The following is a 12,257-nucleotide window of genomic DNA, read 5'->3' as shown; positions in this document are numbered from 1 at the left end:
TGCAAAACAACCAGGACCAAGCCGGTACAACCAAACAAACTAAACAAATCGACCAAATCCCTCCTACACCCCCAACCACCTCCACTGGGACAATGACAACTCAGGCCAAAATTGAAGACTCACCACCAGCTAAACGAAGAAAGGAGTCTCGCTTGGAGAGACTTGAGGATGAGATACTACAACAAATGTTTACCAACCAACCAAACACAGAAACCCAGGGCATGGCACCCAGTAAAACCCAACAAAAGAACCAAAAAGAAACCAAATCAGGCACCCCGGCTAACACCCCAATAGCTTGGTTTCAGTCACGTGATTGTGATGACGCGTTAAGGGGGCGTGATTACCAAATGGCTGTCCGGAAGTGAAAATGGCGACTACGTCTATGGAGGAAACCGTTCCAGAGAGTCCGTATTGTAGGGATTTAGAGCCAGTTTCTAGAATACGGTACAAACAATTAATAAGTAAATATGTTGGGCGTGACCCGTACCTCATGAACATGAATGAGTTTTCCAGTGAACTTAAGGATTTGCCGACCATCGAGGCTGTGGACATTACCAACTATCTGGTCCTTCAAACTTCGTACTATACGAAACAACAGATGAAGGCCTACAAAAGTATGGAGGCGTACAATTTTTTTGTAAGCGGGTGGGTCCACAACCTTGGTACCAAACGGCTCCGAGATGGATTTTGTTTGGTCTTTGCCAGGGTGAGTTATATTGTTGTTATATTATTTTATGTGTTAAGATGCTAGCAGCTAGCAGTAACTGCTATACATGTAATGTCAACAAACCATAGCAACAGAACTTAACGACCACGTTAGCTTGACAGTCGTTTATGTTTCAAGGTAAACCACTCTCAGAGGGCAAACGAAACACCGCTGAAGACGTGGATAATTGCGAAGGAGGATGGGGATGTCATTGCAGCTCATTGCAATTGCATGGCAGGGTTAGTCATTTATGTAGGCTAGCATGTTTACCATGAGATCACAGACACACACACACGTACTGCTAGCATACTGCCAGTGTACTTCAGAACCAGCGGGGAGAGAGCTTTCAGGGATAAACATGTTAATTAGTGTAAAGTGATACTCCATATTAGTATAGGTAGGCTATATTGCAGATCATCAAAATGTGCTGATATAGATTGAACGTTTTCCCTGATGTAGATTGCATTTGAGGTTTAAAAAAATGTCATTGTATTCTATTCACAGACTTTCAGAATCATGTTCTCATGTTGGAGCAGTTCTGTTTGCTATTGAAGCTGGGGTTAAGATGAGAGATATAGCTTCCTGCACAACTGAGCAGTGCAAGTGGCTGATGCCATCACATGTGAAAAAGGTAGGGTGACACATTCACAGCAAACCAGAAATGGACCACAGAAATGTGGACTTAATGATCTTCTTTGTGCTAACTTATTTTCAGATTCCTGCTGCTCCAGTAGCTCAGATTGACTTCTCCTCTGCAAAATCAAAAAAAAAAAAGCTTGACCGTTCCATCGATGGCAGGACAACTGTAAACAAGGTTGGGAAATCACTTCCATGCCCAAGAGTAACGAGAGGGTCAGAAACTTATGCTAGGTTTTTTGATACCTTAAACAAAAACTTCCCAAGGAGTGCAGCACTGATGGCTAGGGAGCCTTACTACAAAGATTTCATCCCCATATCTAGCATGCTTCCAAAAACTGTACTTGAATACAGGACACCAGAGACTCTGCAGCTACCCCCCAAAGAGCTTGGAGAGCTATGCCAGGATTTCCAGCTGGAAGAGCTCACTCTGTCCCAGGTCCAGTCTGTAGAGAGGGCAACTCGAAGTCAGAGCGCAAGCAGTATTTGGTTTAGGCAAAGAGCTGGACGCATAACTGCCTCTAAGCTAAAACAAGTGCTTCAGACCAACCCCCAGCAACCATCTAAGAGTTTGATCAAGGCCATATGCTACCCAGAAGAATTTCGTTTCACCACAGCCGCTACAAGGTATTTAGGGTTTGAATTAGGGTAAGGCAGAGGTAAGATTTGGGGTTTGAGGCTGTCCACATTAAGAACTGCAACTAATAAAGTGTTCTATGAAGTGGTTTTCATAGTTAATTCATGGTATGGACAGCCCTGAAGGGTCAACATTAGTTATAGGATTATAAGGCCAGGGTTATGCAGGAGTAGGACTAAGTATAGGGGTTAGGGTAATGGCATTTAAATCACTGAACTGGCTCTACAAATCCAATACTAAGTAATAATTTCCTTTTCATGTTTTGCATGTGTACTGTTTACAGTTATGGATGCAAACATGAAGCACAAGCCAGAGGAGCGTATGAGAAGCTGATTGGTCGGGAGCATGCAGGCTTTTCATGTATGGACAGTGGTCTCTGGCTAAACCCCAAGTGGCCCTACATGGGGTCCTCCCCTGATGGGATTGTTACTTGTGTCTGTCACGGAACTGGCATCTGCGAAATTAAGGTAATATTACAGTCTCTGTTGTAGTCAAGTAGTGGTAAGTACTTGTAAGTTAGGAGAGGAGGTACCATAGAAGATAATGCTCTGGTCTGAGTCAAGTCCACGTCCTGGACTTGAGTACTACAACACAAACTAATGACTAACCCGAGCTTGGAGGACTCAGACTTGACTTGTATTCTTTTTTGGCAGGTGGAGACTTTCCATAAGAATCAGTGAACTGAGCAAAAAGGCAGAAAATAATTGGCTAATCTATTGTTCATGTCCTTCTCACTGTGATTTTAGTGCCCACACTCTCGCCAAGATGAGACCAATCTGCGTTTGTGTGCTGACGAAAAGGGCTTCTGCCTCATCAATGAAGGGGATAATGTCATGCTGGACCGGAGTCATGAGTACTACTACCAAGTTCAGGCACAGCTTCACATTGTAGATGCTGAGTACTGTGACTTTGTTGTGTGGAACCGCAATGACATTTTTGTTGAAAGGATTTTGCCTGATCTTGAATTTTGGGATGATGTGATTCCTAAAGTTGAGTGCTTTTTTAGAAACGGTATACTTCCAGAAATACTGGGACAGCAAGTTACAAACTTGCATGTGTAATGTGATAAAAGTATATGAACTTAGGTCCAGGCACTAAGTGGGCTCTGTGATATATTGCTGTTCAATCAATACTGTTGTATGAGACAAGATGACATTTTGAATATTGTTATGACCTGAGTGTGGTCTTTGTATATATATATTGAGTAGTATATTAAGTTGTATATTGAGTAGCACTACACAATTTGTAAGATGCTTACTAAAAAGATGAAATGCCATTGAGAAGACAGAATAATACATGGTGGTTTATTTACAAGATTAGATGTTTTAACAATTGTTATAATAAATGCAATATGTGCAATAATACATTGGAATCCATTTCATTATATAAAAAACATATCGCCAGAACAATTGGACTAGTGGAGAAAAATATTATATTTAAAAACATATTTACAGACTGATGTGTGTCAGGTATTGAAAACTACTACCACTGTATTCTCCTCCCCCTCTCCCTCTCCTGTGAGCCAAGCAGGTGCTCCAGAACAACATGTGAGGGCTCAGGTACTGGACTGATTGATTATCCCTATCCCCCTCCCTCCTCCTCTTCCCCTCATCCTTACTCCAATGGGACAACAGACTCCGAAAGATTAGACAAGACACAGCAAATAACCCCAATCTTGTCAATCAATGCTAGTGCCTCACCTGATTTTGTTGCCATGTTCTCTATGGGCATAGCCCTGCTTTGCAGAATCTGATATTTCCTTCTGACTAAACCTATGACTCTCTCAACATGAATACGCAAATTGGCTATTTTTCTAGTTTCTGCCACCTCATACGCTGACAGCTGTTTTCTCCCTTTGGTGAATGCAGGTATCTGTAGTGAAGCACAGTAAAACCCAACACTATCACCAATATTAAAACCACGGTCTGCTAGGACAACATCTCCGGGTAACAGTTTTTTAAGGAGGCCACTCTCTATTGTGATCTGTTTATCACTGACTCTCCCTCCCCAGGCACAAGATACATAAGTGACGTAGCCTTGGGGTGCAACACCAATCAGAAATTTTACGGTATGGTGATGTTTGTAGTTCGACCATGTCTGTGCTTGGGCAAGTAAATTAGAGGGCCTCTCAATAAAAACTTCGAAACAATCAACTATCACAGCAACTCTACGTCCAAATGACTGTCTGAATCCCATTGGCATTGTAGCTTGAAGTACGTGTCGCTCTGGCCACTCAATTTGAAATTCCAACCTTTCATGAAGTATGTCAATTACTTTATGCCAAACTCTAGAAGCAGTGGGCAGAGAGATCTTGAACCTGAAAGCTAAATCTTTCAGCGGGAGATTTAGCCTCAGCCTCATCAAAACTAAAACCAACTGTTCAAATTTAGACAACACAGACATAGGGCCACAGGAGATGTAGGGCTCACACAGCTCAAAAATCTGAAGTAAAACTAAGAAGTTGGGGAGCCCCGTGTAGAACTTTGTCTTTTCTTCATTTTTTTCAAAGGACTCCTGGTTGAACTGTGTGTCCAGTGCCTTGGTCCGAAGATCTCCCAGCTCTGTTGTGTTCTGTCTCAGAACATCTTCCATCTTCTCGATGTCATCCATAGTTAGCTCAGTCTGGCATCCGGCATCTGCATAGCGTGCAATATAGCAGTGGGGAGCATAATTAGTTAATTCATGAATATGACTTATGTGAATTGTTATGAAGTTATCTTTTTTGACAACCTTTTTACAAACATGCAAGTTCTCTGGTCCAATTATACAGGGTGTCCACAAAGTCTCGTTAAAATTTAAAAAAGTACATGTACAGTCCCAGTGTAACTGATGTTTAATTGTAATAGGTTTATATTTCACCAAATCCATTTTTCATGTTTGTTCATATTTTGGTGTTGTTTCTTTTATGTGTTCACATCTAACTCTGTGTTTATTTTGGGGAGCATTTATTTTGGTAATTTAATATAATTAGATTTATTTCCTGTCGATTCCCCACAACTAGCAGGCTGCTGGAGGAGCGCGGTGAGTTGTGCTGTGTTTTCAAAACAAATGCGGTGTTGTGCCGTATTAAGCACCCCTGCCGTGAAAAGCACCCCCTCGTCAGTAAGTAAGTATCCTGGATATATATATATATATATATATATATATACATATATATATATATATATATATACATATATATATATATATATATATATATATATATATATATACATATATACATATATATATATATATATATATATATATATATACATATATATATATATATATACATACACACACACACACACTCACATAAACACATACTTAGGAGTTTATATTCAATGGTAAGTAGACCAAGAAAAAAAACAACACACTGACACTTCAATATACATATATATATATACTCACACAAACACATACTTAGGAGTTTATATTATATATATTTACAAATATTATGGAAGACAACACAGTAAGCAGGCTATTAATTAATCACATCAATAACCATTTACCCGATTTTTGTTATCTGTGACTGATTGTGGGAAAGTATGACTATTGTGGAATCCATGAGCGCATTTAAACATGAATCATTAACAAAATGCGCTCATGGATTCCACAATAGTCATACTTTCTTTTACATACATACATACTTTTAATAGCCTGCTTACTGTGTTGTCTTCCATAATATTTGTAAATATATATAATATAAACTCAGTGTCAGTGTGTTGTTTTTTTTCTTGGTCTACTTATCATTTAATATAAACTCCTAAGTATGTGTTTATGTGAGTGTGTGTGTGTGTGTGTGTATATATATATATATATATATATATATATATATATATATATATATCCAGGATACTTACTTACTGACGAGGGGGTGCTTTTCACGGCAGGGGTGCTTAATACGGCACAACAGCGGTTTCGAGTTGGAGACATAAGCTGCAGTGTATTGTTTTCGCCTGTCTGTCAGGGATGGACCTACCGGGGAGGAAGGCTATTAGGTCTGTTTTGAAAACCTAATTCGAGGTTGCCTAGATTTTCTGATAATCACATTTGTATTATGTAATAATATACTGGTTACACATCTTAGAACAATAATTTACCTTGATAATTTAATGTCCCATTCCCGCTGATGCCCTCTGATTGTGGGTTGTCAGCTGGCTGCTCAGCTGTCAGCTCAGCTGTCAGCATCAGATCTGGGCTCATACCCGGGCTCTCAGCTGTCTGTCGGAGATCCAACAGAGCCACTGCACATGCCGACTGTCTTTGTAGGTCCTCCTTAAGTTTCATCCTCTGCTCTCGTTGAAGAGATGCCTCGGATTTCGGCTTGGTTCTTTCGTAACCGAGCTTCAGCGTCGGAGCCCAGTCTACCGACTCAACGTCACCCAAAGCGCTAGGGACGCCTAAAAAGTCCCAATGAAGCCCATATTAGACTACCGGTAACTTAATAATCTTTACTAAGTAAATGAGTATTTAACAAAATCCTAATGCTATATAAACACAGCCACAAAAACAAAGTTAAATAGCTAACATACCTCTGACGAAGTGATCGCTGCAGACACGGGAATAAACGGACTCTGCTCCTCCCGACCGCAGACGTAAGTTTAAAATCCATCTTTTACGGCGTTTCTCTGTGAGCTTTTTACACTTCTCACCTTTATGGATGACAACCTTTGGAACTCTAAAAAACCTCTTGTCCTTTTCACGGGTAGAACGATTTGAGCAGCCATAAACAACACAAAACATAGGCATCTTGAGTTTTTCATACGGCAGAATTCACTTCCTGCCATCCATCTGAATTTAGCGCGTTCGCGATGCACCACTGTGACGTCACGAGAAACCAAGCTATTGAGAACCAAACCCCCCTCTTCAAAAGCCACGAGCACCACGGTAACAAATTCCAACATTGGACCTTGAACCCAACCCGCTCAATTCTCATCATCGGGGACTCCAATCTCTCCAGACTACCCCGAATCCCGGACAGACGAATCCAGGTGGACTGTTACCCAGGAGCAAACCTCAGCCATGCCAACGTTCTACTGAGGTATAGAACACCAACCTCAGACCAAGTCAACAAAGTTATACTATCATTTGGCCTTAATAACAAAAACCAGGGCAATCTGTCCATCCTTGAAAAAGCTTTCCACAACATGCTCGTCCCAGTCATCAATTTCTCGGAGCAGCTGGACGACAAAACTAGATCCAATATACGGACCCTCAACAATCTCATCACAAAATGGACCAACCACATCCCTCGGCTGGGAAAGGATTCCTTTTCCACGGAAGCAGACAGGATCCACTGGACCCCACAAACAGCCAGAGCAACTTGGCAACATTGGAGGACTTTTTTAGTCTAGAGAGGACCCCGGAAGGGGTCCCTAAAATAGGAAATAAAGAAGTGCTGAACCTATCAACCCACCTAAAATTGACCAACACGCAACAAAAACTCCCCGAAAAAAGGCTTATCCTTTGTTCCAACGTGGAACACAACCCAAAATAAGCGAGACTCGCTCCTACTTCATTTGGCAGAATACCATCGAAAAATGTAACTTATCTCCTTCTTTGGCCCCACACCACCTAACCAAAAAAGACCATTCCTCCCCAAATCCCAATGGAAACCAAGACCTGATAAAATACCCCCTAAAGTCCTTGCCCTCATCCAAAAAGATTACGAAACAGTTTCCAACCTAAAGCAAGTAGCAGACGAACCCAACCTTACACCACAGGAAATTTCGACTCTACAAGAACTAAGAGACAACACCACAATTATAATCAAACCAGCGGACAAAGGGAGGGCAACTGTTGTCATGGACCGGACAGACTATGTACACGAAGCCCTACGCCAATTAGGGGATCAAAATTACTACATCCCCCTGAAGGAATCAATGTTCCTCGAGACAGCAACACAAGTGGCGAACATCCTGGACACACTGGGACAGAAAAAGATGCTAACCAAAACACAAATTACATATTTGAAAAGAAAAAAAACCCCAAGACCGAGATATTTCTATCTCTTACCCAAAATTCACAAACCCCCGGAAAAATGGACAATCCCTTACAAAATCCCACCCAGCCGACCAATAGTTTCTGACTGCAGCAGTGAAAGCTATGGAGTAGCTGAATATTTGGACTTATTTCTAACTCCCATCTCCCAAAACCACCCCAGCTATTTGAGGGATACACAAGACTTTCTCCGACAATTAGGACTAATACACCTGAACGAACCCTGCATGCTATTTACTAAGGACGTAAACAGTTTATATACGAACATCGACGTGCAATTGGGCATGAAGGCCACAGAGAAATGCCTCAAAAAGTACCCGGCTGAAAACAGGCCAGACCAGGAAAAACTACAACTCCTCCACCTCAGCCTAACGATAAATGACTTCGAATTCGATGGCCGACACTACCTTCAGGTCAGGGGAACGGCGATGGGCAAACATTTTGCCCCAGCATATGCAAACATATATATAGCGGACTGGGAGGAAACAGTTTTCGAGAAATGCAAAAAAACTCCCCACGAGCTACTTTAGATATCTCAACGATATCTGGGGAGTATGGCCACACACGGAGGATGAGTTCAGGGACTTTGTCGAAACCCTCAATAACCACCACAGTTTAATTAAACTGGAACCCACCACACACCAAACACATGTTAACTTCCTGGACACAACGGTTTACAAAGGGCCCGACTTCCAAAACACAGGTACCCTGGATACTAAGGTTTACTTTAAACCAACGGACTCTCATGCTCTCCTGCACAAGGAGAGCTTCCATCCAAAACCGTTTTTCAAGGGGATCTTGAAATCCCAACTGTTAAGATATGAGAGAATATGCACAAGACAGGAGGACAAACACGAGGCCACGAGTTCCCTCCTAGAAACCCTGAAAAAATGAGGCTACTCAAGAACCTTCCTCCAAAGAGTCCAAAAGGAGATGAACAACAGCCATTCCACTGCAGAGCAAACACAAAACGAGAAACAAAAACAGATCATACCCTTGATATCGGTGTTCTCAAACTATAGTACCCGGGCCCACTACGCCTTGAAACTAAACTTTCAAAAAACATTTGAAGACACCACAATGGAAAGAAAATTCAGGGTAATATCAGCCTACAGGAAGAACCCATCACTAAAAGACCTCCTGGTCAAAACCAAACTCCTACCACTCATGACCCGAAGGGGTCTACCGACAAACAGAAAAGTTGTTAAAAACCGAACCACTGGAGCTACTTACTCACTCCCAAGAAATGACACACAGGACAGTAGCAATTGGGTATACCTAATAAAGTGCATGAAATGCCATATCAAATATGTTGGCGAGACACGAAACACGCTGAGAGCACGCCACTCACAACATGCATACAATATTCGACAGAGAATTACCTAGAGTAATTTACTTACTCAGAGAGAGAGAGAGAGAGAGAGTAGGGAAAGTGATGAAGATGATGCTGTGATGTGCAAAGTGACATCAGAGACCAAAATACACAGAGGGGAAAAGGAGGGGTGGGGTTATGAGAAGCAAGAGAAAAGTAAATCAGTTACATGACTCAGTTTTGGTCAGAAAGCTGCCAGAGCTGCAGCTATCTGCAGATCTCTGAAGATGGAGGTTGGGGATGATTGGGTGCCCTGTTTCCCAGGATTCCCCAATATCTCCTGCTGGAACCCACCGTCTCCTTGGCTTGAAACATTGTTTATCAACATTGCACTGTACCCCATCTCTGTGCTCACTGCGGTCCTTAACCTGCTCATCATCATCTCAATCTCCCACTTCAGGCAGAGATTCACGTTTTTGTTTCTCTTTACAGGTTTTGTACTTTAAACATGTGAATAACTGCTGTAGATGAAGAAGAATTGTCTTTGAACTGGTAGTGAATAATGTTGCTGCTCTAACACTACTATTATCTTGTATTATTGTAATAGTTTGTACATTTTGTTATGAGGACTGTTTTGTAGATTGATGTTTTTCTCTTTTCCTCCAGGCAGCTCCACACACCCACCAACATCCTCCTCCTCTCTCTGGCTGTCTCAGATTTTCTTGTGGGCCTCCTGGTGATGCCAGCAGACACACTAGAAAGAACACACTGCTGGTTGTTTGGTGACTTTTTTTGTTGTCTTTATATGTTTGTGTCCAACATCATTTTCTCTGCTTCAGTAGTAAACATGGTGCTCATATCAGTTGACCGTTATGTGGCTATTTGTGACCCTCTGCATTACACCACCAGAATCACTGTGAATAGAGTTAAATTCTGTGTTTGCCTTTTATGGTTCTATTCTGTTGCCCACAATAGTTCCTTCTTTAATCTACATCTTATTCAACAAGAAGAAATTTCTATTTACTGCTATGGAAAATGTGAGAGTTTCACGGATGATGCCGGCTCCTACCTTAAATTTCTTTTAAACTTAATTGTTCCTGTTACTGCCATTATAGTTTTATATACGAGAGTCTTTGTTGTGGCTGTGTCTCAGGCTCGTGCCATGCGCTCTCACATTACAGCTGTCACAAAGCAGATTTCAGTGACTAAAAGAGCAAAGAAATCTGAGCTGAAAGCAGCCAGGACTCTTGGTGTTTTGGTAGTTGTGTTTCTAACGTGTTTCACACCAAGTTACTTTGCAAGTTTGGGAGGATATGAATCCATGAGTCATTCAACTTCATTCTTTATTATGTATCTATACAGTTTTAACTCTTGTCTTAACCCTTTGATTTATGCCTTGTTTTACCCCTGGTTCAGGAAAACAGTTAGACTCATTGTTACTCTTCAGATACTGCAGCCTGGCTCCTGTGAGGCCAACATACTGTAGAGAAGCTGTGGAAGGATGACGTCAAGAAATTGGTCAGAACAAAATAATATTTCTGTTTTTACTCCTCTGCTACGTTTTGTATTGTTCTTAATGTGTAGAAGGCCATGAAGTCAAGAGATAACCTTTTTGAACTGTTGACTCCTTGTTGACTATTCTCTCTCCCATCCACTTGATGTGTGAGGAAACTGCTCTGAACCCTCTCAGAGACAGATGTAGATGCTGGATGTGTTGTATCTCTGCAGGTCTGTTTGAGAGTCACATCTCTTTGGGGTGTTTGTAACAGTGAACATAGCTAATTGTATAAAATTCAACTGTTTTCCAGTCAGGAGATTTCCACCTCTGTTGCTGTTTTATTTAAACACAGGCTGTGGCCTTCTTCCTGTGTGGGATCTGCAAATGTTTTTTTGAGTGTATCACAGGTCTGCCTGTGTGGGTCACACGAAATACTCAAAGTACAACTTACATATATTTTTGCACAAAGATCTTTTTTGTTATTTAATCTATTTATATTAGGAATGCACTGATAAAACATTTTTGGCCGTTATGATAACAAACATTAACACTGTTAATTAATAACAACAGATATTTATTGATGTTGATATGAGCTGTATACAAATGATTTCTATGATAATTATATTTTCTACACACTGAAATGTATGTTTACATGTGGCACTGTGTGTTTTCAGAGACATTGAAAGTATTTTCAGAGACATGAACATTAAAAAGACGAGATTCAAATATCTTGCCCCCCATTTAAAATTTGACAGCTAAGGACTTTGAAACATGTTAAAAACCACTGTTTTGATATTATCTTTTCTGATTTAATTCATTTTCCATTAAGGTTGTGATGTATACATGGTTAGAGCACCTGGTCAGCAGTGGGTGCTGTGAGCAGTAGATAGATAGATAGATAGAGAGATAGATAGATAGATAGATAGATAGATAGATAGATAGATAGATAGATAGAGAGATAGAGAGACAGATAGACAGACAGACAGACAGATAGCCGCTAAGGACTGATATGACTTTTTTGTTTTTACTCTTACAACAGTAAGGTGCTCAGAAATCATAACTGGAATGAAATATGAATGAAATGTAACATTTAAAAGTCTTAGACTGTGACGGTGACATGATGTGATTCTGAACGTGAATTTGAAGGGAGACAAGTGAGCCCATAGTAACGTATAGTAATCCAATATGACAGCCGTTACTAATGATATTGAAAACGATCTATGAAAAGTGTAAAATGTGCAACAGTAAACAGAACCACATACAGTGATGATAGTTCGAAGCTCGTCTTTGCGAATGGATGATATGAAAGTGAGTGAATAAGCGAAGACTAATGACAAATGCTTATTATAGCAAAGCCCGCGTTCATTGTGGCTATGACTAATTGTAGGAGGACTAATGACAAATGCTTATTATAGCAAAGCCTGCATTCTTTTTTTGGCTCTGTGTAATTGTTGGAAGACAGCAGGCAATTTTCTGACCTTTA

General features: G+C 40.8%; 1 protein-coding gene and 1 long non-coding RNA gene across 2 annotated transcripts; both read left to right on the top strand.

Moving 5' to 3' along the window:
- The first annotated feature begins 831 nt into the window (after window positions 1-831).
- LOC131989961 (uncharacterized) lies at window positions 832-3,460 on the top strand. The gene is made up of 4 exons (XR_009396011.1): window positions 832-1,337; window positions 1,422-1,520; window positions 2,263-2,446; window positions 2,726-3,460. It is a non-coding gene; the product is annotated as an uncharacterized LOC131989961 (long non-coding RNA).
- A 6,103-nt stretch (window positions 3,461-9,563) lies between these two features.
- LOC131989358 (trace amine-associated receptor 13c-like) lies at window positions 9,564-10,762 on the top strand. The gene is made up of 2 exons (XM_059354548.1): window positions 9,564-9,736; window positions 9,943-10,762. The coding sequence occupies exons 1-2, from the start codon at window positions 9,564-9,566 to the stop codon at window positions 10,760-10,762; spliced, it is 993 nt and encodes a 330-aa protein (XP_059210531.1).
- The last annotated feature ends 1,495 nt before the right edge of the window (window positions 10,763-12,257 follow it).

Source organism: Centropristis striata, chromosome 17 (assembly GCF_030273125.1).
Source record: "Centropristis striata isolate RG_2023a ecotype Rhode Island chromosome 17, C.striata_1.0, whole genome shotgun sequence".
NCBI lineage: Eukaryota > Metazoa > Chordata > Actinopteri > Perciformes > Serranidae > Centropristis > Centropristis striata.
The sequence above is the reverse complement of the archived record's forward strand: the minus strand, read 5'-3'. Positions and strand labels throughout refer to the sequence as shown.